Here is a 26,433-nt window from a genome sequence, read left to right as displayed (position 1 = left end):
TGCTGTGTTCCCTGTGTGTATCAGGGCAGTGAGAAGATGGATGAAGAGTGATGGCTCTTGTGAGGAGGTACTAGTATCAGATAGAGTTCCTTAATTTCTCTTTTCCCATGTCCTAACAGACATCGTGTTCCACAGCTCTTCATCAGGAAGCAGGCCCCAAAGGGACAAGGAGCCAAACATGATACAGCTGACCATAGGGCAAGTACCCTTCCAGCCAGGACACGAGCAGGGTGATCTGGGGGCAGCTCAGAGTCCAGACTACCAGGCAGGTTTCTGGTGATGAGGCAGATCTGAGGACAAGCCAGTGAGTCTGCACTGGTCCAAGATCAGTAGAGTTCATAGCAAGTCAGGGCATGGTTGTAGCCAAGCTTACGGGCAGCATTCCTATGATCTTGTTGAGGTGGGGATTGACACCCTTATGCCTGCAGAACCCACCTTCAATGAGAGAAATCCATATGCAGTGCTCATTTTAATTTCAAAACTTTAATTTCAAAATTTGCTACACAAATGGTTTCAGTATAACTTTCTGTCTAAAGCAGAAACTGGAATCTTCATCTGCGTTCACACAGAAAAGCAAAACTGCAAGTGTGACACACTGGGTAAGGTCAGGTTGTGGAGATACCCAGTTACATTTCTTTTGAGAACACATTCAGATTTTGGCATTGCAATCTATATATTCAGTAAGGAATATGCCACAGTGAGAAGGTAACATATGCATATAAACATATACACTTAATATAAAAACTGACAGAAAGGCTCACCTACACTATCCACCTAAGTGCACAACCGACCTGTGTATGGCTGGTGCATTAATGAAAAAAGGCTGGAAATTGTCTGACCACTAATGGAAAATAAGTCTTCCCTAAAAACATAATTATGCAGTCTCAAAAATAGTAATAATATTAAAGTATCTTAATTTCTAAAAGCAGTGTTCACAGAGATAAGTACTTCATTGTTCAAAAATGTCATTAACCCCCAGCTCTAAAGTTTTAAACTTGGATTCCTTTGTCTCATTTAATTTTCCTAAAGAGAGCTCCTGTAATCTTGGGTATTTCATTGCCATATTGAATGCAGTACTGCTACAGTAAACTAATAAAGTTTGTTAGAGAACTATCTTTTACAGGTATTAAGACTTAAACATGTTAAATCTCATTATTTGACAATTTGCAAGTGTGCTAATGTCACTTCTTTTACATCTATGGCAATTTCAATCACTTCAACGTTTGATAGTTCCATTATCCTGATATATTAATGTCTACTTAATAAACTCATTCCATTTCTAAAAGTGATACAGTCTATTTTTCTATATGAATTCTCCCTCCTATGGGATGTTTGCTTCATTTGTTTGTTTGCTCTCTCAAGTGGTTTATTAAAGCTACAATTTAGCTAAGATTTTCCTCAACTACACTCAGTTTTACATTTACAGAATAAATTAAACCTTCAATAAGTGTTCGATTCTGGTAAGAGTTTTCTAACCTCAGATTATAATTTTCTAACCACAGAAAAAAATGGCAGATTTTTATTGTTAATTTTAGAAGTAGTTTTATACGCTGCTGCTAAAAATTTAATAATTAAAATGTCTTGAGACTTCAGATGAGAAGAGGCAGTTCCATTGTTCAATGCATTTTTCATTCCTTTGTAGTGTTGCTGAATACATATTTTGGGTAATATCTAAGTATTGTCCAATAATTTGCCTAAGTTTAGACAAATATGTATCCTAGCCAGTGTGAAAATATGACCCAAGTAAGTAGCCAAGTAGTCACAAAAGCCCATTTTATTCTCTAAAGGTCTTCCTGGCTGAAACTGTACTCTTCTGCCTCTGCTGGCATGTCTTAAATTCCTTCCCTTATTCCCACTCAGACTTGATATACCTTGTAGAGGAAAATTCCAGACCAGTGATCTTGGTTAGAGGCCTTTATAAGAAAATTCAACTGACTTTTAGCAAGCATATAATGTATAAAAATAATAATTGTAACTTTGAAATGGAGCACATTGCAAGCAGCTTTTTTTGGAAGCAGTGGCCAAAAGAGACCAAAGAGTAGCAGTGACTGCCTACGTCTCCCTGAGCTCAACCAGCTGTGTAGGTCTGGTCTTCTGCTGGACTGGGCAGTTTCATTGCACCGCTGAGAATGTTTCAGGGTTCTCTCTCCTTTAAGCATCTCTCTCTGAGGCACTGATGTTCACACTGGAGCCTGGCCAGCTGACAGGACCTTTTACAGGCAGAATCCCCAGTCAGCCTAGAGGAATACCTACCCCAGGTTGAAACAGACTGGTTTTTTCAGTGTTGTAAGAACTCAGGCGATAAGGAATGTGTGATTTTTAGCCTAGTGCTGAGTAATTTCCTCAAGAGATTATCTTGGGTTCTCCTCTCTGCTGACAGCATCAGCTCCTACAGAAACATCTGCTAAGATGTTTCTGTATTTAATATGATGAGTTAATATGCAGCATAGATGGTAGGAGTGGTACCAAAATCCAGTTTTCTTTGTCCCTGCAATATTACTCCTATTTCTCAACTAAAAATTCAGGAGAGGATAATGGGACCTCTTTTTTTATACAGATAATTTATCACTTCATTACTGAACAGAAAATCTTCCTTCCATCATGTCATATGCAGCCATTAAGTAATCTTTCTTGACTTACACAGCCTGCCTTTTGTTCTTATAAGGAAAAAAATGCATTAAGCTGAAGTTTTCAGAAACTGCATCCAAAGCACCATGGTAGCATTTAAATTAAAATCCTCTAAATACTGGAGTATCTAGCATGTTGCTTTATAAAAATATTTATTTACATGGATGTGTTTGTGTGTGCATGCCTGCAAATGTATTATTTGCAAGAAAACAGGAGACAGGGCATAGCATGGAAACAAAACATTATGAAATTTTATTGGAAAAAGCATTTAGGAAAGCAAAGGATTTTCTTCCAAGAGCTGTTTTTGGTTATTGGTTGGTTGGTTGGTTGGTCGGTTGGTATTTGAAGTTGTTTGTTTCTTCGTATTTCAGCATTTGTTAGAGGAATTTCTACAAATTTAGAAAATTCAAGTTCCTTTAATTCATGCCCTTTGCAAGATCAAATGGTCTAATTTCAAGCAGGAATACTCTGGAGTCTGGAAAAGAACTTGATAGAAAAATATTCATAATGAGTCCTCACTCTTCCCATTTTAAAACAAATCAGTTCAGCAAAAAAGACCTATATTATAGCCCAAAAACTTCAACTTGCATTCTTATCTGAACACCAGTGTGCCAAGACTAAGTGATGTTGGAAGTGTTGAGTTCCCAACATTTGTCTAAAAACAATGCCAACTTCAGACAAACATTACTGTCTCTGTAAAATTTGGACTGGGAAACTAGATCATTGTTTTGATGTGGGGGAAAAAACCAACAGCTCATTTTGAATATAACTGTGTAACCTCATGTACCAACAGTCTTAAGAAAAGAGCAATCAAAGAAGGGATATGAGGAAGTAAAATAAATACCTTTTTTCATTCGTTATATGACTTCCTCATATGAGGAGAAGAGGATGGGCAGACTCTGACCACTTCTCTGTGATGTCCAGTGACAGGAGCTGAGGGAATGGCCTGAAGCTGTGTCAGGGGAGGTTTAGGCTGGATATCAGGAAAAGGTTCTTTACCCAGAGGGTGGTTGGGCACTGGAACAGGATCCTCAAGGAAGTGGTCACAGCACCACTGACAGAGTTCAAGAAGAATTTGGAGCATGCTCTCAGACACATGGTGTGATACTTGGGGATGGTCCTTTTGAGGGCTAGGATTTTGACTTGATGATCCTTGTGGATCCCTTCCAACTCAGCTTATTCTGTGATTATCAAGATTTCCTGTGCACTTTCTGATGGTGAGTAAGCATTTTAAGTTATATTTATCATTACAGCAGTCAGTAGGCTGCAACCAGGCTTAGATCACACTCTTTTTGGTCTTTATTCAGCAAAAGAAGAACAGTCTTCTTCTGGCTATTGACTATTTCATGAAACTCCTCCTGCAAAATATGCATCAACAAATATTTTGAAATATAAGATAAACAACTCAAATATTAGCAAATTGATCCAGAGTTTGGGCAGAAACTTACCTCAGAGTGAATTGTGCCTGAAAATGTTAACAGATAGCTAGAGACAGCATTTTTCAATCCCGGTTACAAAAAAAAAAAAAAAATTTTAAAGATTTTGTAATGCTTAACTTTTATTTCCTCTTCCATTGTAGCTTCCAAGGACAATGCATTCCACCCAGCTACACCTTGTTTGAGAGCTAACAAGTTGTGCTTGTGTTCAACTAAAGCAGCATTTCTCTTTGTGGTAAGTGTTTATTCTGGCTTTCCTTTTTCTTCTGGAAGAAACTGAGCAACTGCTGCCAGACTCAGGGAGCATAAATAGGCAAGTACTGTATTCTCAGAAAGCTGGATTAACTCTGAACTAAAGCAGTTCTTTCTTAAAGGCATGTTGTACTCAGGAAAGCATTGAAAAATGAAGGATCCACCATACTTCTTCACTGTTTGTTCTAATGATTAAGCAGTTGTTCTTTTAAATCTGGATTTTGACTTCTATTTTCATCCATTCTTTAATCCTTTCTCTCTTAAAGTTTTCTTTGTTTCCTTCTTTCTCCCTGAGAAGATTATGACACATCACAACCGTATTTTGTGTCAGCTTTCTCTTCAATAGAATAACACTGCGAGATTTTTCAAGCTTAGCTAGCAGAGCTACCCCTTGATAATTCCCTGCTTCCTTTCAAAATTGCAAGTGGAGCATCAGACTCACCAATGCAGCATACAAAGCTAGGATCAGTGTTGTGCTCATCTCTGCTCATATGTATTCAAAGAACCCTTGGAAGCAGATGCTGAATTTCCCCCTGCAATTCCCAGTGTCATTGCTCTCCAGGGGATTGTGTTGCTTTTGCCCTGAGCACTGGCTGCAAAAACCAACACTGTGCTGACTTTGTACACAGACAGTGGAAGAGAGCCAGGCAGCAGAAGAGGCCAGTTTGCTCTGCCCTTGTCAGTGTTCACCCACAGGCTGCCAAACACAGATTTGATCAACAACAACTTTACATCTTACCTCAGGATCAGTGATTGACAGAATGGATGCCTCTTTTCTAGTGACTCCAGCAAACAGAAATTAGCAGGGACTTCTTAGAGGGGCATTTTTTATGATCTGTTATTAAATCACTAGTTAAAAACTAAACATAAAAAACATTTTTGAGAATAATACTGTTCAGATGGAAAGCATCATGGTAACTATGAAATATAAAGTGAGATTAGGCTTTTTATTATTCCAAGCAGAATATCAATTAACCTATTTATTACATTAAGGTGGTGAAATATAAATTATTTATGAGGAAAGGAATTTGTTTTTCCTCATTTTGAGCTCCAGTCATTACACATTTGGCTCTGGAGCCACAGCTGTTTCTTTTTTGGAAAATGAATAGCTGAGAAAAACAAGCCTTGTAGAACACAACTCAAATTTCAATTGCAAATACTTAGAAATTTAAATAAAGCCAAAGAGACCTAGCAGGTAGAAACACTCAATATTTTTCATTGCTCCAGTGAAAACCCAATCACTAAATTAAAGCCAAACTCTCAAGGTCCCACAATTGCTACAATAAACATATTCTATAAGATGATAGCATGGATGAGATAGTGCAGAGCTGTCACCTCAAAGGACCCTCAAAAGAGGAATGAGAAGCAGCAAATATTTTGTAATAGCACTGATGGAATCTTACTGGATTTAAAAAGACTTCAGATGTACTTGTTCTCCAAGTGATAAAGAGACATACTGAAATATTATGGCAGTAAACAAGAAAAAAGAAGGAATGGGGAATAAAGAAGACAAATAGTACCCCCCCAAAAAAAAAAAAATGGAAAAAACCTATGATAGCAAAATCATTCTATCTAAGATGTGAATAAAAGTTTGACATGCCAGCATAAATTATTGATGTCAATGCTTTTTAGCATTTTTTGACTGGACTATGTCAATATAGAAAAGTATTAATGGGAGAATAATTATCAAAGAAATTAGAATCAAACTAATTAGAATCAAACAAATTTCAGCTCATTGTGAATTTCAGACCCCTCAGGGCCTGACTAAGGGATAGGCTGAGCTAAATTTTTTCCACTGGCCTTCCATTGACAGCAGGAGAAATATTCAATTTGCTGTCACATAGAATTTGTAGTAGTGCACATCCAGAGCTATATCAATTTACTCTAGCTGTTATCCAACCCATTATTTCCATGTCTGTTTACAAGCTGCTTTATTTTTTGCAGACTTGTCTACAAAATAATGAAGCTGAACCAGCTACTGGAATGTATATGCACTGGGCTAGCCAAAAGAAATATATTCCCACAGCTGAGGTAATTCACATCAATCCTGAATTCTCACTTCATGGCTGCTTAGTTCTGGGGTTTTAAGTGCATTTCCTGACATTGAAAATGTGGAAATTTTGGTGAAAAATTAGTTAATGCATCTATCTGCCTGTATATGCTGGAAGCATGGAACCTTTAAAAACAAAAATCATTGTATTTTTCAGTGGGGGAAAAAAAAACCTCAGCAGGATAATGCTCTGACTGAATCCTAAATGTTACTGTTTTCAATACTCAAACAAATGAGTAGAAACTGAGCCTGTGCAGGGAACAGTTTGCAAAACAAACCAGCCTATGCATCTGAGAATAAACCTGCAGTTAAAAAAAAATAGGAGGCCACAAAGAAACCATGTCTTATTGCTGATATCACCCCAAATCAAACTTCATTCTTGGAAGATTCATCAAGATACCTCTGATCAGGAGAATCCATGGATCTGCACATGTTGTCCAACATGCTCTTTGCCTGGCTACTTAATGGAGGCTGCCCTGATGTGATTAACAGAACTCAGGTGGGGAACAAGTGGCTTTGGGCTGCTTACATCAAAGAGCAGCCAGTGGTACCCTGAGACAGGAGCCACTGGTGTATCTCTGGAATGCAGTCACTCTCCTCTTCCTTCTTGGTCTCTGAACACGCTTGTATTTTAAACCAGTCTGGGCAGAACTTTACAGCTTATTTTTGGCAGCATGTGAAAGAGTTTGTTGTCAAGCCTTTAGCTTCAGATTGGTCAGCACAATTTTTCTGAAAATTTTTACAGTGTTCAGTCTTTATTCTGTGCCAAGTATGAGCTGACTGCAAGAGGACTACGTTGCACTTACAGCAACTACACTTCAGCTGTCATGTTCTAGGTGGAACGTCAAATACTTAAGAGATAAGACAAGTCTTCCACAGTTCAGGGTATGAATACCATAAATTTGGCCCTCTCCCACTACAGTGAAGGAAATCAGTCGGTAGCTCTGGAGCAAGTTGACTGCCCATGACATGTTGCAGCCATTCATTAAGCAAAGACCTTTAAAGTTATGTGCAAAATACTGAAGAACATTAGCAAAGACCTCTAAGAACAAAAGGGTATGACTAATGATGCTAATTTACAGCTCTGACATATGAAAAACACGCTCAGGTAGCATATTTTCTGCTAGATTGTGTGAAGAAACAATGTACCCCAAGTACTAGCATTAAGTCTGGAATGAATAACTCATAAAAATTTTACATATATGCAATTCAAATAGAACATACAGCTAATAAAGTTACAAACATTGAATTAACATACTGTGCCGGTTTGGCTGAGATTCTTTATAGTAGCTATTACAGGGCTGTTTACAATTTGTGCTCAAAATATGCTAAGATAGGGCTGTTTTCATTATTGCTAAGCAGTGCTTACACATCATCAAGGCCTTTTCTCCTTCTGACCTACCCCACCAGTGAGGGGACTGGGGATGCATAAAGACTGGGGAGGGGACCCATCCAAGACAGCTGACCCCAGCTGGGGGTGAGCACATAAAGCTGGAGGAAGGAAAGGAGGAATATTTGGAATGGTCGCATTTGTCTTCATGGTAACTTAAATGGGATGGAGCCTGCTTTCCTGAAGGTATCTGAGCATCTGACTGCCAATGGGAAGTGGTAAATTAATTCCTTGTTTCATTATGCTTGTGTGCATGGCTTTTACCTTACCTATTAAACTGTCTTTATTTCAATCCACGTGTTTTCTAACTTTAACACTTCCGATTCTCTTCCTCATCCCACTGGGTGTTGGGGGGACTGAGTGAGCAGCTGTGAGGGGCTGAGTTGCCAGCAGGGGTTAATCCATGATATATACTGAATGCAAAAACACATTTTAAAAAACAAGATGGATCTTTAAGTTAAAGAATTGTCTTCTTTCCGACCTCCACCATTATTTAACAATATAGAGACAATGACATACAGGAAATACACTTAAACTGACATGAAGGTAGATTTAAAACAGCACAGGAGTATCTGCAGCAGACCCACGATCTTGGCTCCAGCATTGTTTCAGTCTTGGCAGGAACTTGCTCGTTGTAGACAAAAGATGTTGGTGACCAGTTACATCTTGTCCCGTTGATGTTGGTATTGCCCTGTTTATAGCAACTCCTATCTACTGCCAGACTTCACCTTTGGCTGTTGCCAGATTGCTGCCAGACCTGTTTCCCCGTGGAGCCGGCGCTGGAGCCCTCTCAGGCGGGCACTGGCGCTGTCGCTCTGCCCGGCCCGCGCAGGTGATGCTGCGGGCTGAGCAGCGAGGGGAGCGCTCCCTGCGCTGTGCCCGAGCGCCGCAGCTCCGCCGCAGCGCGGGGCAGAGGGACCGGGAGCCGCCGCCACCCTCCCGTGCCAAGGGCGCGGGGCCCCGAGCGGCGCCTCAGCCGGAGCCCGCAGCAGCGGCGGAACACAGCTCACTGGCACAGGAACGGCTTTTTAAGTGGTAGTTTTCACAGTATTCTTCTAATTAGGAGTATGCATATTATGTTGAGTCAGTAATTTTTCACAATGGCCACTGAGTCACAACAGTATCTGACTGCTCATTCAGTTTTTGCTCATGCTTGTGCTTCTACTCCACTTTATAGACAATTCTAAAAGATGGGAAAAAATTAAACATTCTCACTTCAAAGCCTCTTTCTTGATCCTCTGTATTCATCAAATTTATTTCTGCAGTTATGCATAGACCTGGCTGATCTTACAGTTCCAGATACAAGAATTAAAACTGCATCATGTTAGGAGACTTAGAGTGGCAAATTATTGAACTATACTTCAGTTTCAAAAGGCCCCAAAGATCCACACAAAGAATACGAGTAATATGGGCAAAGCTAGAAAACAGCAGTTGTTCAGAATTAGAATAGCGACTCAAAGTAAATGTGAAAAGAATTGCTGAGGGATTATACAGCTGATTTTTTCTTAAAGAATTCAACCTCTTATGAATTGCTGAGTAAATACTTGCAAACCATGTCAAAGACTTCAAACAACTCATTTGCTAGAAAAGTACAAAAGGAATTTCACCAACAGTTTTATGTAGTCTTAAGTTTCTCCTGCTTACTCTGGCAAAATCAGAAAGGCTATGCTCAGCAGTATGTCATATCCCATTCTCCACACTTTTTTTTACACCTTTCTGCATTTCTGGTCAACATACTTGTTAACTGTGCTTCTTTTCTGAAAATCTTTGCAAGGTTCCACAGTTGTATAAAATTACAGATTACTAAAAACTGGAACAGGTGACACCACATTACAGTCCACCGAGAGAGAGAACCCCCTTAGAACCGTGAGTCCACAAAATTTTTTATTAAAATAACACCAACTTTAAGAAATTGATGCAGTGCAAAGAAAAATTAATGATTTTTCATCTTAAGTATGTAAACTGCATTCCAATCCTGACATGACTGATGTAATGCAGGAAACTGTATCCCAGATGAATGTCAAAGTTAAAGACTGGCATGCTGAGCAAGGAAGGTTCTTATTCTTTGCAAGAGCTCCTTCTTTACACTATCTGGTACCAAAGCTGAAAACACAAATAAGAAAGCAAGAAGTAAAAAAAGACAGAAAGTATGCTAAAACCATACTTTTACAACAGCCATTTCTATTCTTTTTGTTTATTATTATTATTCTATTGTTCTTGCAATCCTGTTAATACCTAAAGTAACTGAAACAAGTTGATTTTCATTTACCCCATCTATATTTTTCCCATATAAAATAGGCTAAAATTGGGATCTCTTGAGAACAATGTTGTTACTGGTCAGTTTTTTTGCCTATTCATAGTCCAGAAAATTGCAAAGTTTGAGAAAAATTATTATTTAACAGGAAACAGGATATAATCACCAGAACAAGTGTGATTATCCTACTTTTTTCTTCACAAATTTAAGACAAAAAAAAAAAATCTCAAATCTGGTCTCTGAGTAAGGGTCTTCAGCAAGCTATTTTGAAGGCTTATTTTTATTTAGAACTTAATGAAGTTTCTACCACTAACATCAAACCCTGCTAGAGAGCCTAGAGGAACAATATAGAGAGGACTTCAGTTTCCTTAAGTGATTTCATTTTTTTGTATCTGTATGCTATGTTCTTTACTCTTCCCATTCCCATTACACTTGAACTGTTAGTTCTGATTTTCCATCTTAAAATATCTGGAATTTTAAAACATCTGTGTTGCATACACAACTCAGGACCACTAAGTCAATTATAAAAATGAATATAGACATAACTAAATAATCTGCAAAAGTAATCTAAAGGCTGCTTCACAATACAAATTCACATGTTTCATTGGTAGTTAATATTAAGCTATTAACATTTCATTTGTCATTAATATCAAGCTATTAGCATTTTTCCTTGAATCAAACACAGGCAAGCTCATGATGCTGCTTTCAAAATACTAATTAAATAGAGGTAGGCATGTTTATTGATGTACTACTCCATCCACTTTTGCATTTTCTTACCTCTGCCTTTGGGAGTGATTTCTGCCACCAAATCATCAACAGTAACATGCTCTAGTCCTTTTTCTTTAATGACATCTGGGGAAGACCAAGACCGATACTTTGAGTCCTTTAATCCATTCATAAAATGTCAGAACCTGGCTGATGATTAAACAAAACCTACCTACGTAGTTATGGGAGAATACAAAGTAGCATGGGACCTAAATATGGGTTACTAGCTCAGTACCTACTGCATTGAACAGTGAATTTTAGTCTTTCACTCATGCCATAGGTTTAAGGATGGGAACTTGTCACTGCTGATCATCTTGATCAGCTCATATTTTAAAAACAAACATTAAATTGTTTTATCTCATCTGAGCATTACTAAATGTGCCTGTTACTGGAGTGTTGGAGCAGTTCACAAGTTGGCTTACTTATCTCTTAAAACACATTATTTACACAGCAGTAAGAAAGATGCAACTGGAAAAACACTTAGGAAGATCATAGATAGTAAATCCTTATTATTTTTCCAACTGGTTTAAACAAGATTTCTGTACATATTTCAGCCAAGTCAAAAGCATATCAGAGAGAGAGAGGAATAAATCTATAGCAAAATAAAGGCTATCATTAATACACATCAGTATGTTTCATCAGTATGAAACAGCTATTTAGACTTATAGTGCCTTTCACACTACTGAAAAATACAGAAATCAAAGCTGAAAAGGAATTTCAATTCAGTGGCATGTTAAAGCATAAATGTCAAGTTGCCAGGGATGCATTCTTCTTGCCCATGTCTTATTTAAACCGTCAGTAAAACCTTCATCTGAGACTTTTATTTGGCCAGAATCTCGGTTGACTACAAAGGAAATTAATAAATTGACCACTGTTACCTTTGCAATGTGCCTTCAACTGATCCTTCCAGCCACATTCAATTAATTTGGCTCTCAGCAACTCTTTAAGGCTGTTAAAACAATACAAAACTTGTTAGAACAGCAAACATTTCTGGAGCTTAAATATGCTCCAGTTTCAAAGTCAGGCCTACAATTACTACCCAAGAGCTCTCCAGGCAGCAGCAGAAATGGCTGAAGAGCAGGTGAATCCAAACCCAAATGAGTTCCAATTTCAGGTTACCATGTTGGACTATGAGGATTTGGTGCCTCTGGAGCTAATTCACAGAACTGCTTCAGGCAATGCTGATGCTGCAGCCAGGGAGAAGCCCTTGAATTACTCAACCTGACTCAGTCTACTCTGGTAGCAGATGTATGCAAACTTTCAAACCTGGGAATATTTCCCCTGATACCATGTCTTTAAAATAAGTAAAACCTTCTCCCTCACCTTTCAAGAAGAGTTCTGCACTACTCAACTGCTGGTTTATCTCAGCAGTTACACATTACCTTGTTCTGGGTGAAAATGAAAGATCCTATATCCTAATCTTCCTAAGCATGGTTAACTATGTAAGCTTAAGCAACAAGGATTCAGACATAAATGGAAAAGACACAACAATCTGCCACAATGAAGCATCTACTCATATATCAAAATTGAATATTGAAAGTTAGCTAAAAATTGAAAATTAGTACTAAAAAAAAAGAAGGGAAAATTAAAGTAAGATATGATAAGTAACTTTAATATCTTTTACCCTTTTCTCCATTAGCTAGGAAGCCTGCTTATCTTGTACTATCCTAAACAACTCTAGCAAAACCCTGTGTTTATGAATGAAAGGATTGTAGCAAGAGACTGAACTGTGTAGGTCTAATCCCTTTTACTCAGTGAATTCTGTAGAGGGCAGATGAACTGATGACAAAAAGCAGAGTAAAAATACAGGTAAAATTTGCTGTCTGTGGATATTTTTCAGTTCAAGAAATCCAAGCTCTGCCTCTGATCATGGTACAGCTCTGATACAGTCTGCTTATAAGACAACTTTTGATGTCCTGATAAAACCCTTACTATTCTTATATTAGCATAAAATAGATCTCAATACCATTTCAAGAAATTGCTTGCTTTTCTCTAGTTCTGTGCAATCTTCAAGGGGATGGTCACAACCAGGAAAGATGTAGAGCACAGACACCAGGTCAGGCTACAAAAGGTTACACCAGGCACAAGGCTATGCCATGACCCAGGAAAAAATTTATTCTCATACAGGCCTTTAAAAATGAAGGAAACAGAACTTTTGGTGCATGGTGTTGCAAGCACAGTGAAGCAATGAGTGTCATAAACACTCTAGTGAAATGTAAATAAAAATAGACTGAAGAGACAACAATGGGCCAAACAAATTATACAATTTACTTGTTTGCCTTGAGTGGGATCTCTACAATGACTTGCACAAGTGCTGCTTTATGCATTCTGTATTCCACAACATATTGCTTTACATAACAAGAGAAAAGCTAGAAATACAAGTAAAACTTAAAAGCAAAAAGTAAAGTTTTGTTTCCTTCTCTTTGTCAGGAAACAACAAGATTTAACTGCAGCAAATTGAATGAAATGATGATTCTTACATGAATCTAGGGGATTCCAACACAAAATACCTGTGTAAGAGAAAGCTTGAGAGTTCATAAGCCAATTATCCCATCCTTATTTCCTCACTATCTCTTTTCAATTGGAAAACTAAAATAAAACTGTTCAAAAGGCATTTTTTAAATTACTTTATATGACACTCCAGACTTCCATGTGCAAGCATTTAAAGAATTTAAAACTAAGTTTACTTTATGGAGTTTACGGTACTTCTAGGTATAGTGCAGTCTGATGTATTTAAAGCCTCTCACGGCATGGAGTAGGAAGTCAACTTACCGTTCTCGCTCTCCTGTTTCTATTAGCTTTTGGTTAATGGTTGCTCTCATCTGCGCATCTTTATTCATTTTGGAAATCTGGGTTTTCCACAAACCTACACAGAGCAAAGTAGAGTTTCGACAAATGCTGGTGTCATTCACTGAACAAAAAAAAGTGACCAGAACAGAATGAATGACATGAGTGTTCTGTCCACTGACACATCCCCGCGGCTAATGACCGGAGCACCGGCGTGTGACCGGCTCAGGGGTGAGCTCGGCACGGCACCCACCCGGCTGCCCGGGCTCCGGCAGCTCACCGGGCCCCGGCAGCTCACCGGGCCGCCGCGGGCACGGCCCACCCTCTCCGCAGCCCGGCCCTCCCGCCCGGCAGTCCCGGCGCTCGGCCCGCCCAGCGGCGCCGCGGACTGAGGAGCGGCGCGGGGGAGGCTCGGCCCGTTTCGCTCCCGGCTCCCGGTTCACCTCCCGGCTCCCGGTTGGCTCCCAGCTCCCGGCTGGCTCCCGGCTCGCTCCCGGCTCACCCCCGCCGCAGCGCCGCCGGTCCGTGCAGCAGAGGCGGAGCCGCCGGCAGGACGCGCCGCGCGCCACCACCCTCAGCCCTCCTGGGCGCGGGTGCCGCCGGGAAATGCAGTCCGGGCTCGACGACTACAGCTCCCGGCGCGCCCCGGGCGTGCGGCCGCCTCCTGGCCCGGACTACGGCTCCCAGCATGCACTCCGGCGGCCGGGCTCCCGCGCGCCCTCCTCCCGTGGTGCTCCGCGTTCCCCGCCGCGTTCCCCGCGGGCCCGCGGAGTTGGCGGCGCTGCCCGGAGTTGTCCCGGGGCCGCGGGATGGCGGGCGCCGCCCACTGCTCGCTGCAGGCCAAGCGCCTGCTGCTGGACCCCAAGTTCGAGGGGTACAAGCTGTCGCTGGAGCCGCTGGCCTGCTACCAGCTGGGGCTGGACGCGGGTGAGGAGAGGGCGCGGCGCGGGGCTGATCCCGTGGGCATCCTCGGGCAGCGCGGGGACGGATCCCGCCGCGCTCCCTGCGGCGGCCCGAGGTGCAGGAGGCCCCGAGCTGGGGCAGCCCGGCCCTCAGCAGCCGGAGCCCGAGCGCTCCGTGCCGGCTCTCCCCGGTGTAATTGCTGCGGCTGGCCCGGGCCGGCCGGCGGCCTCCCCGCCTGGCGGCTCCGCGGTGCACCGAGGGGTCTGCCTTGTCACCCCTCTGCCTGAGCCTGCTCCTGCTGCGCTTAGCTCCTAAACGAGTACGGAAACCTGTCCTAAATCTGCTCTTGCGTGTACAGGCGAGGTGAGGCCAGATGACCGGCTGAGGTAGTTCACAGCGGAGCGTGACAGAGCACATGCGTTTTAGAGAAATCCGTATGAAATTCACGTCTTGTACAAACTTCAGCAAATTAGCTGTTTTTCTTTCTTACTCTGCCCAGGTGGATCTTCATGCCATGCATTCCATGCCCTGCTTTCTCTGCCAAGCATCATTAGTATTTGAGATGCTGGTCCATTAACAGGCTAATTCACTGAGGAGTACATTAGCATAAAGTCCTGTTGGGTATGTGCCTACAGTCTTAGCCATGCCCTGAAATATCTCAGCAATCTGCATTTACTGATTTGAGAAATTCAGGTCTTTTTGCAAGGTGGATAAATTAGTTTGGTTTTCTTTGTAAAGCTGAGACACAATTTGTGTGGACTAATCTATATCTCTATATATTTACAAAATAATATACCTGTCTACAGAATGACCTATTACAAGCTACTTTAGTTTTGTGTAGAACATATTGTATTTGTAGTAGATCAGGAAGGTATGTTTGCCATGCTGAGTTGTCAGCAGTAGGAAGTTTTTAGATAAATTTCATATTGACGGTTAAGTGAATGAGACTGTGAGTGCATATATGGTAGGACTGGAAAATTTAACAAGAGTAATATTTTTACTGTAAGACTGCTGTAATGGTCAGCTTTCAAAAGACAGCCAAAAAGCAGGTGAGTGTGCTGCAGTTGTGTCAGATAGCAGCAGTGTAGCATTGGTGCACTCCCTGAGTTTGTCTCTTATTTGCTGTTCTGCCTATGGTCAAGCAACCGTTGTGGTTCTTGGATAGTCAGTTGCACCTGTTCTAAATAGGTGAGGGTTACAAATCTTCATGAAAATACATGAACAATGGAGTTGCTAATGGAGAGATGGATCTACTCGGTTCTTGTCTGTACAGATATTTTATAGAGGATTGATATGTGTGACTGTGTTATTTTCTTTTCCCACTTCCCACAGCACAAGACCTTGACTTGTTTCTGTCAAACTTACTGAACTGTTCTACAGAGTCACTAATGCTAACTTATACTTCCTGTTCTGTGTGTGCATATATAGATATAGATACTGGTCTTCTAAAGAGTGGTAAGCTTTCATTGTTGTTCTTGTGTTTTGGAATTAGTAACAGGAAATGTATCAGGCCTTGTATCTGTGTTCCAGGTGTTTTGATTGCAGCTTGCTCTTCGGCCATACAGCTGTCTCTTTCTCCTTTCTGGTTTTCTTTTGTGTCCTTCAAGGCAGTTAACTCACAGTGCAGAGGTGTTCTGTACCTGACTTTTGTATTTCCTAGTGCCAGTGGTCTATACATATGTTAGATTTAGGGTATCCTTCCAAAATTTGATTTTTGTGTTGTGCAGGAGTAATGGGTTGAGTTGTAGAGACTGTGGGCGGTAGTGGATGTGTAGGCTGTGGCTTTTTCAAAATACTGTGTGGGAGAAGAGACCAGTATTGTGTGGGAAGGCCAAGAACTTCTGCTTTCCAGCACACTTGTGTGCAGATTCAAAGCTTCTAGAACATGATAGTTGGTAGTTTTTGGATTATTAACTAAATATTTGCCACTGTGTGAAGAATTTGATTTAATTTCCTCAAAGTGGGACTGAGTACAATAGCTAAAAAAGTCAAATGTTTAGGGACACTGTCAGTACAAGTATTTCTGATTTTATTCACAACTGTTTGCAAAAAATAACACAGTAGAATCTGGAAGATTAATATAAAAAGGCTCATAAAGTTCATAAGCCAATTATCCAATCCTTTATTTCCCCACTATCTCTTTTCAATTGGAAAACTAAAATAAAACTGTTCAAAAGGCATTTTTTAAGCTACTTTATATAACACTCCAGACTTTCATGTGCAAGCATTTAAAACTAAGTTTACTTTATGGAGTTTACTGTACTTCTAGGTGTAGTGCAGTCTTGATGTATTTAAAGCCTCTCACGGCATGGAGTAGGAAGTCAACTTACCGTTCTCGCTCTCCTGTTTCTATTAGCTTTTGGTTAATGGTTGCTCTCATCTGCACATCTTTATTCATTTTGGAAATCTAGGTTTTCCACAAACCTACACAGAGCAAAGCAGAGTTTCGACAAATGCTGGTGTCATTCACTGAACAAAAGAAAGTGACCAAAACAGAATGACATTTTTTTTTTGTTTGTTTTACAGAAAAAGATTGAATGAGTGTTTGTCTCAAATGACCTGAGATTTGTAGTTCTGCCTGTGTGGCATCCCAAATTTGGTGGCAGGGAGAAGAGGAATAATGTGAGTTTTAGAGTACTTGGAATACATAACAATAAAAATAAATAAGTGCTTGTTCTTAAGTAGAAGTGAGTTTTAATTCAGCTGTAGTTGAAGTATTTGAAGTTGAAGTTATTACAAACTTGCATAGTGGACTTGGGCGTATCAATCTTCTCTCAATACTTCTATCTTTGTTTTTATATTTATCTATTTTCATGAATTTCACTGCTAGCTGTTAAATAAAATGACCAAAAAACTATCCTGTGGAATTGATGCAGTCTTCAGCCTCTGGAGCGGGTGGATAGCAGCATGTGGTGTATGTCATGTTCCTGAGGACTACAGTGAGCTTCATTTTCTGACCATCATGAAAAACTTAGTGTTCAGTTCTAATATGCCTTCAGCTGGTTGACTGTGGTTGTCAGGAATTTGCTGTGGTCAGATGTGCAGCTGACAAAGAAATACATTTTAAGAAACAATTTATTTATTAGATCTGTGATAGAAGGTGATTCTGTAGTAAATTTCTTAAAATGTATGGTCTCAGTGAAGAAGATTGGGGGAAGTAAGATACCTTCCCTTCTCATTTGAATACTATGATTTGCATGTTTTTCTTTTATTTCTTCCTTATTCCATCCCATTCTGACCTAGTTAATGCTAAACTGTCACTTGTTTTCTCATCTCTCTTCCTGGTAATATATTTCAACTAGTAATGAGTCCTGTATTATGCTTTTAATTCCTAGCTCTTCACTGTAAATTTTGTCTTTCTCCTTACCTTTTAAAGATTACTTCCATACCTTATTTTCAAATGTTTCGTTTGCATTGAGTTTTGGAAAGCCTTATTTTTTAGGTCACTGAACGTTTAGGAGGTACAAATGGTTATCTCTTCTGCTCTAATCCGAGCTCAGCAGAGTCCAAAGCAGAGATTGTGGGACAAATGCTTTTCTCCAGCAAGGAACATGTCCAATTTGCACAACATTTTTAAAGGATCGAGGCCTTTGCTGTTTACTGGTTAGATGCCTCATAATTCCTTTTCCTTTCAAGAGTCTTGGAATTTATTCAGATGTGGATATCCCTGATCCCCTTCCTCTCTATCTTGTCTGTTTGGCAGGACCACTGTACCTCTAATGTAGTAGTGGATGCTTTTCAGTATCGCTTCAGCTGGAAGGCAGAGTAAGCATTGGCTCAGAGATTGAGCTGCTGATGTAGGCCAGTAGCATATAGGGAGAATATGTTCCTTTGATCACAAAGTGCATTTGTCAGTTTTGTCCCCTTTTTTGAAATAGGTTGTAATTCATGCTGCTTAGAAGGCCTGCTTCAGTGAAAAGTTGCCCATTAGTAGTGCTACATGGAAAACATATTTGTGACTTTTCATGGAGCAAAAGGCACTGGTATGTTTCAAACATTTACAGAGATTTTCATTTGCATTTTACATTTGCATTTGAAAATTTAAATATTAAAAAGAGTGTTTAAAGTAATGTATGGGAAATAGTAGGAAATGGTGAGCTTTTTGACACATTTGCAGCTGTAATTCATAGAAGTTTAGGTCTCAGGCACATATTTACTCAACAACAACGAGATGCTGCCTTTAACAATGAAGGTACATAAAAACATTGTTTTTATAACTAAAAGAAAAAGTGTTAATGCAGGGTTAGAAGGATCTTTGAATACTGATACTAGAAAATAAATTATCTCTTCCACTAATAGACCAGTGTGTCTGCAATACAAAATTGCTTCCACTGGGTGGCAGTGCAAAATAAAGCATGGCATACAAGCATATATTTGATGCCACAAAATATGGTGGTATAATTACTTTGCACGTTTTGCAGTTTTGTAAAGTTGCTTTGCTGTATTCAGGAAAACATCTAAAAATGGAGGGTCTGTTTGGTTGTTCTTCATCCTTTTTTTCTCCGTGTTTCTTTTTTTTTCATCCCAGTTCTGCTTCATAGTGTTTGGTGGCAGATGTAAGACCTCTCTATTCATTTAAAGTATAGGTTCCTTGAAGGTGTTCTTTATTCAGAGAAGAATTTTTTTTTTTTTTTTTTTTACATTGCAGACTAATAATTATAATAAGATCTAACTAGGGATCTTATAGTAACAGTTAGGTTAGGGATAGGTTACTTCTTCTGTTGGTTCTCATGAATTGCTTTGTTATTAGTGCTTTTGCATTTAAGTAAAGCATTGTGAGTGCAAAGCTTTATGTTTAAACTAATTTGAGTCCAATTATTCTTTCAAAGCATGGAACTAGTAGAGATAAATACATTTCTAGAAGATAGCATAGTTTTCTTTATACTGGTCCAAAATATCCCATGCAACTAGGGTGTTGGGAAATAACATTAAAGCTGAGATTTAGTTTATACATTCTGTATACTTACTTTCTTTTCTGGTATGAATAGCAGTGTATGAATCAATGTTGCTGGGTTATCACGGTGCAGGTGTGTTTATCAGAAATTTGAAAGAGACCATGTTCTGTTAAATAGCTGGCATTGACTGCTGCTTCTTAATTGAACCCAAACAGACTAGTGAATCCATTGAGACTGGTGCATTAGTCTGACTCTTAGAAATCATATAAAAAAAAAAAAAAAACCAAAAAAAACACCAAAAAACCAAACCAAAAACCCAGGAAAAAAATTTAAAACCTTAATACATACCCTAAAACAAACCCAAACCAAACAACAACAAATCAGAAAAAAATCCTGATAGAGCAACCAAATTACAACTCATAAAACTGTGTAACTGTGAGATTGAATAAGGTGATGATCTGATCGAAGTATTTCTTCTTTTCCATTTATATTAACTTACCTTTCTCTGAATTTACTTTATTAAAAGTCTCAATTTCTTTTCTCTTTTCTCCTTTACTTTTTTGCACTCAGCTCTATTGGTTTTCTCTTTCTTTTGAAGGACCATCAAGAAACCTTGAATCTTGAAAGCTGTAGAAAGGAAGGAATGAATTTCACCCTAGTGTAGAATTTTCTATAAACTGTGTTAAGTACATGGTATGTGATAGCAAATTGTAGTTGTGTACAGATTTTACTTGGTCACAGTATGGGTTTCAATTAATGGAAAATGGAATAGGTTCTTTAATTGCTTCATCTTGGCAGAGCTACACATGTGTATGATACGTTCTGAAAGCAGTTGGCTACCTCATTTGAAGGGTTTGGTGACAAGACAGGACACATTTGTCAGATTTCCTAGTTTAAAATCACCTATGTTTTATATAGTTTCTGACTTATGTTTATGTGGAATTAATTACATGTTGCAATAATACAAGGGATTTGGATTTCCTATTCCTGACCCCCTTTATTATTCAGGGCTTATCAGAACTACAGTCTAGAAAACTCAAGGACAGAGGGCTCATATTCTTCCAGATTTTATAAAGTTTATCACCTTACAATCTGCTAATCAATAACTTATTGTTCCAATAATCTTCATGAAAAATTGTACATTTACTTCAGGAATCATCTAGTTTGTAGTATCAAGACTGTTTAGTTACAGTTCTGACAGGTGTAACATAACTAGGGGAATGGGGAGGGAGAAGTGGAGAAAGGAAGCCTTACCATTTGAAGGGTTTTGTGCTAAAAAATCTTTACATGTTTTTACATGTATATTCTAATTTCATAGGATCAGCTATACAGGAAGTAGATGATACATGCTTGGTTTCACTGAAAAGAAATATCCTAGATTATATTTGGTTTGGTCTTTAATTGTTTACAAACATTCATATCATTTCTTGTTGTGTTGGGGAAAATATCTCTTTGATAAAGCTCAGTTACACAAACAGCTTTAAAATGCATTTTCGCAATATATTCTTTTTTTTTTTTACAGTGTAATTTAGAGTAAAATATTCTAACTAATTAAAGTAGGAGTTGGAATGAATAGCAGTCCCTGCTATTAAGGCAGGTGTATTTTCTTCTCAGTCCTTTGTTGATATTCTAGCTTGTTTTGACGAACCATAGCTTGTGGAACAGTAATTTATTAATTGCAGAGGTACGGAAATCCCTCGTGTGTGGTGAATATGAATAATGATTTGATCTGATCTGGGTGGAATTAAAACTGATGGTTTGCAAATATCAACAGTGATTAGGAGACTAATTGCTAATTATGCTGGCATTTTGCAAGCATTTTGTATAGTATGATTGGATTTTTTTATTAATCAGGCAGTATAATCTTGCATAGTTTCCTAAAGCCACTGCTATGTTAATAGCCAGTGTCTCTAATGGGGCCTGTTCAGAACCGTATAGGGATGGTCTGGTTGGTGAGTTTGTGATAGCTGTCCAATGGCACTGATGGCACTGCCAAATGAGCTGCTCTTCGCAGGAATTGGTGTTCTGCCACAGTAAACTACTTGTGCTGCAGTAGGGTTTAAGTAGATGCTAAAGAAAAGTAAGAAGTCTGAATGCTGCTGCAGAGAGTTGTGAATGGTCCCTGTTAGGGGGTGGGCTGGAAGTGAAATACTGGAAGTAGATTTGCTCTGTTTCTGTGCAGAAAAGGGAAAAAAGTAGAAGTTGAAAGATTAGGAGCTACAATAACTGTGAACTGCTTCTATGAGCAGGATTAGCCTGAAGTGCTTTCCCCATGCTCTGGGCTTGAGCACTAATCATCATGGACTGACAGAGTTTAGTGTAACTTTCTATAGGATTTTTCTTGTGTGAAGTTCAAGGTAAGTTCCCTGCAGGAAAGCTAAGAATCCTGGATTGACTGTATTGGAGAATGAAATGGAGTTCTGGTCTATCTTAGATTATTTACAGAACAATAGACTAGACCTCTGCTAATGTATTTTGAGATGTTTGGACTACAGCTGCTTCATCTCTGTATAGATATGGAATAGGAGGAAAAAAGCTGCATGTAATCTAAATAAAATCCTGGTTAGTCTTTGGCAGATAATCCAGTTCTGATTACTGGTAGTTGAGTAGATGTCTTCTGTTCAGAAAAATCTTGCTCAAGTGAATTACTGTAGGTAGCATGCTTCTTGCCTTGAAGAAGGTAGTATTCTAGTGAACAGCCATTCTTCGCAGCCTTTTTCAGTTAGAAAAACTTAGTCTGAAATTTTGATTTTATCTTGGACATTCTAGAAATTTGAACCTCAGGGTGCTACTTTGTTTTGTGCTTTTGGTGTTTTTTTTTTTTTTTTTTTTTTTTTTTTTTTGTAATTACTGTGAACTAAGTCTGCTTTGTACAGTTTTAATCTTTTGCCTTGCAAGTGTTAGTAGAGTAGTTCAGAATTTAAGACCATTAAATCCATGTGGTTTTATGTAATATTTCTTTTGGCTGCTGTTTTGCTAGAGTAACTATAGAGCAGACTTTTTTTCCCTTACTGTAATACAAAGTAGGTTTGACATTGTTGTTGCATGAGTGTAGAGGTGTGTTTCATCCTGTGAGGGTTATTGATAAATTGGACCTCAACACATGCTGGTGAGAGACAGGGTGGAGGTACTGGGTTTGCATGGCAAGGTTTTGGTACAGGGGGGCTACAAGGGATGGCTTCTGGGAGAAGCTGCTAGAAGCTTCCCCCACGTCTGACAGAGCCAATCCCAGCCGGCTCCGAGATGGACTCGACGCTGGCCAAGGTGGAGCCCATCAGCCATGGTGGTAGCATGGAAAAGTACTTGGAAAAGTATAGAAAGTTGCTGCACAAGAACTGCAGCCAGAGAGAGGAGTGAGGATGTGTGAGAGAAACCACTCTGCAGGCACCATGGTCAGTGAGGCAGAAGTGGAAGGAGGTGCTCTGGGTGCCAGAGCAGAGTCCCCTCAGCCTGTGGTGAAGACCACGGTGAGACAGGTTGTTCCCCTGCAGCCCATGCAGGCCCACAGCAGAGCAGAGATCTGCCTGCAGCTTGTGGAGGACCCCATGGCTGGAGCACGTGGATGCGTCTGACTGAGGCTGTGATGGCATGGAAAATCCATGCTGGAGCAGGCTCCAGTAGGACCTGTGACCTCATGGGGAGAGGAGTCCACACCGCAGCAGATTTGGTGGCAGGACTTGTGACCCCACTGGGTACCCATGCTGGTGTAGTCTTTCCTGAAGGACTGTGACCTGTGGAAGGGAGCCACTCTAGAGCAGTTTGTGAAGAATGCAGCCTGTGGAAACAACTCACTTTAGAGATGTTTGTGAAGGGTTGTCTCCTGTGGCAAGGACTCCATGCTGGAGCAGGAGAAGAGAACGAGGAGGAAGGAGAAGCAGAGAGGTGTGAACTGACCTCAACCTCCATTCCCTATCTCCTGTGCCACTGGAGAGGGGAGGAAGGAGTGACCAGTGGGAGTGAAGTTGAGCCTGGGAAGAAGGGAGGGTTGGGAAGGGAATGTGTTTTAAGATCTGTTTTTATTTCTCATTACCCTAGTCTGATTAGCAGTAAATTAAAGTAATTTCCCCAGATTGAGTCTGTTTTGCCTGTGACAGTAATACGTGAGTGATCTCCCCTTGTGCTCATCCTCCTCATGAGCCTCATGTTTTCTCTCCCCTGTCCAGCTAAGGAGGGAAGTGATAGAGTAGCTTTAGTGGACATCTGGCATCCAGCCAGGGCAAACCCACCACAATAGGCCGCTGTAAATGGTAATGAGATAATCAAAGCAAATTACTACATTGGCTTTCAGGGTGGATGACTTGCTTTCCAAGTTTATGGTGAAATTTTAAACTACGTATACATAATGTATTTTTCTTCAAATAAAGCAAAACTATGAAATGAAAATGGAAGAATTCTTTTTAAATTATTAGTTTGAATTGTAAATTACTAAGTTGTAAATAAATAATTGTTAAAATAGTCTTTTTCTCTTCCCTCCAGCTGTAGCAGAAGTGCAGCTTCGTGATGATCAATATACCCTTGACCACATGCGTGCTTTTGGCATGTATAATTATCTTCACCTTGATTCCTGGTACCAGGATAATGTCTACTATGTTGATCAGTTTGGAAGGGTTATGAACCTATCAGTGACTCTGGTAAGAATAAAATCTGTTTTTAAACCACTGAATTGGAAAATATGGGAGCAGATGAGATACAAAATATTGCAAGTAAGATCAAAATGCAGAAATTGGGGGAAGCTATTGTCAGGAAGATAAGTGGAAGATATTTCAATAAAAATGCATTTCACCAGGAAGAATAAAAATATTTTAAGTGAAGTTTCTGACTTCCTTGTGTTAATACTATTGCATTAGTGTTGCTGCAGTCTGTGTTGCAATAGCCCTGTCTGCTGCTTAAGGAGACAGCAGCACTCAGGAGTGGAAGATGCTTATGGCCAAAAGGAATAACGAAAGCCAGAGAGTTCACAAAAGCTTACAGAGTTTTGTAGTGAGTTTCACATTTGGTATGGAAATTGAAATGTTAGTCCCTGACCCCTTACTACAAGCACAGAGCAGTGGGCTGATGGGATGTTCAGGGTCCAGGAGGTGCTGCCTGGGCTTGGTCGTGGGGTACCTGCTTATGGGTTATTTTCTACACTTGGAAAATAGGCGAGCCACTTTCTATACAGGTTAGTTATCATGTAAAGTTTTTTCTTTCAGTCCCTTCTGGAAATAGGTTGGAGGGCTTAGGGGGTCTCTGGTGATATTACCTTCTTCCTGCAGTCCCTGTCCACATCCACTTCTCCACACTGTTCCTGCATGCTTGCTGTACAGTGCTGTGCTTATCTCTAGGAGCCAGAACAAGGACATTTATCCCAGAAAAGTGATGTCCTACCTCTGTGTGGCCCCTGTCTCCAGCCACATCCTGTTCTTTCTCACAGTGTGTATTGCTGACAAACCTTGATTGAGTCCACAGCCTATGGCTATCACTGCTGGACACATCACCTTAGCTCTTTTCTTTTAGGCTTGTACATAGAGTTACATCTGTTTCCATTCTGGGCAAGATGGACATGACAAGCTGAAGGATAGGGAAGATGTTTTTTTTCTAGTTGCTTTTCTCTTTCTCCCTGACATTACTTGATATTTGTTTGTTAGCTTGAAAACCCAGTTATTGTATGTATGTTAGAATTAGAAATGCTTAATCTAGACATCATTTGTTGGAGGTAAAAAGATGCTGGTGGCTGTGAGGGAAGTTAAAATATTGTAAGCAAGCTAGACCAAGTCTGAAATTTCTGCTTTTATACTGGTGGTCCTAAGTAATCAAACTGTATTTCTTTTAAGCAATTTTAATGCATGGATGCTTTTATTTCCTTTACAAAACTATACTTCATTTCAGAGAGGGGAGGACATGGTTCTATGGACACCATGTTTCTGGCACATACAGTTGTAGTGCTTGGGCATTAAGAAACAAGCGACTGTATGGAAAGGAAAGTACACATTGTCATACTGCCAGAGTTTGACTTGTAACCCTGTCAGACAAAAGAAAACACAGGGCTATGTGTGGGTTTTTGAGAGCATGTGGCTTAGCCTGTGCAAGGTTCTGGGGACAGAAATTACTAGGTCAGGACTAAACTAAGAGAAATTCTGCAACTATAGTTTTAGATTTTCAGGAAATAAAGGTTTCCAGAGGATGGTAGGGTGAGAACTGAAGCTGCAAGATATTCCTTTGCTTTTCACAGTATATAGCAGCTGGAGACTTTGGCAGACTCTTACTGTGACAAAATAATCTTCTAGGACTCCTTCCAAAACTTTTGAGATGATCTGGATTCCTAGTAGAAACATCTAAAAGAAAGCCTTCTCTTACCAGTGGCTTGTCATAATCTCATTTTTTGTTTTATCCTTTTATCCCTGGCTTGCTGCTGGATGCCCACCCAAATACTCTCTCATGCTCCCTATTCAACAAGATGGTGAGAAAAAAAGAGAGAAAAGCTTGTGAATGAGCATAAAACCAGGGAGATCACTTACCAATTACCACGAAAGCAGACTTGAGCTTGGGGAAAATTATTTAATTTATTGTCAATTAGTACTAGTGTAGGCTGGCAAGAAAGAAGGTCACACAAAGCTTGTACCAGGAACAAGCTCCATTGTTCAGAAACTTGTACTTGCTCCACTGTGTACTTTTTCATGGACAATAGTGTAGATATCTGTTCTCTGTGGGTTTTAGGAGGACAGCCTGCTTTTCCATGGTCTGCTCCAAGGGCTGCAGGCAAACCTCTGTTCCACACCACTGGCTTAGCTGACAAGCTCAGCTATCTCCAATGGAGAGTCCAGTGGACCCAGCTGGAAGTGGAATGTGCACTGGGCAACCCTGGCCCTTCCTCACTGAGGCCACCCCTGCAGGTCTCCTCTGCCTGCACAACACAGACACCCAATACATTCCTTCATTAGGAGGGCACTACCTGTTTAAATTTATTTCTTAGCAGATAAAAGATTTTACAACAGCCAATAAATTGACCTTAAAATTATTCTTCCCTAGGACCTATTTCGTGATAATGGCATTTGATTAATATCTGGTCACAAGTTTTGGTTCCACCTGAAGGG

General features: G+C 40.0%; 2 protein-coding genes across 4 annotated transcripts in view; one reads left to right on the top strand and one right to left on the bottom strand.

Annotated features, from left to right (window-relative positions):
* Window positions 1-9,627: 9,627 nt before the first annotated feature.
* On the bottom strand, window positions 9,628-14,147 carry ENY2 (ENY2 transcription and export complex 2 subunit). Of its 3 annotated transcripts, none has more exons than XM_021546572.4 (5): window positions 14,065-14,147; window positions 13,548-13,641; window positions 11,654-11,724; window positions 10,788-10,862; window positions 9,628-9,859 (listed from the first exon to the last, which is right to left on the bottom strand). In XM_021546572.4, exons 2-5 carry the CDS (start codon window positions 13,613-13,615, stop codon window positions 9,783-9,785), a joined length of 291 nt encoding a protein of 96 aa, XP_021402247.1. In that variant the 5' UTR covers window positions 13,616-13,641; window positions 14,065-14,147; the 3' UTR covers window positions 9,628-9,782. The 3 variants fall into 3 exon arrangements, with proteins under 3 accessions (XP_021402247.1, XP_021402245.1, XP_021402248.1); XM_021546570.4 differs by having other exon boundaries at window positions 14,006-14,089; XM_021546573.4 differs by lacking the exon at window positions 14,065-14,147 and adding an exon at window positions 13,843-13,891.
* A 150-nt stretch (window positions 14,148-14,297) lies between these two features.
* The window catches only part of NUDCD1 (NudC domain containing 1), a 35,661-nt gene continuing 23,525 nt past the window's right edge, over window positions 14,298-26,433 (top strand). Inside the window, exons 1-2 of the mRNA XM_021546568.4 lie at window positions 14,298-14,489; window positions 23,837-23,991. Coding sequence (XP_021402243.1) covers window positions 14,372-14,489; window positions 23,837-23,991 — 273 coding nt within the window. The 5' untranslated portion in view covers window positions 14,298-14,371. The remainder of the gene's footprint in view (window positions 14,490-23,836; window positions 23,992-26,433) is intronic.

This window comes from Lonchura striata, chromosome 2 (assembly GCF_050655825.1).
Source record: "Lonchura striata isolate lonStrDom1 chromosome 2, ASM5065582v1, whole genome shotgun sequence".
Classification (NCBI taxonomy): Eukaryota; Metazoa; Chordata; class Aves; order Passeriformes; family Estrildidae; genus Lonchura; species Lonchura striata.
This window is presented reverse-complemented; position numbering and strand designations above follow the sequence as displayed.

Coding starts and splice junctions, on each gene's coding strand:
- ENY2 (XM_021546572.4), bottom strand. CDS start 13,615: ATGAATAAAGATGCGCAGATGAGAGCAACCATTAACCAAAAGCTAATA. Junction 11,725..13,547: donor GAAACAGGAGAGCGAGAACG/GTAAGTTGACTT, acceptor TTGTTTTAACAG/CCTTAAAGAGTTGCTGAGAG. Junction 10,863..11,653: donor GTTGAAGGCACATTGCAAAG/GTAACAGTGGTC, acceptor GGTCTTCCCCAG/ATGTCATTAAAGAAAAAGGA.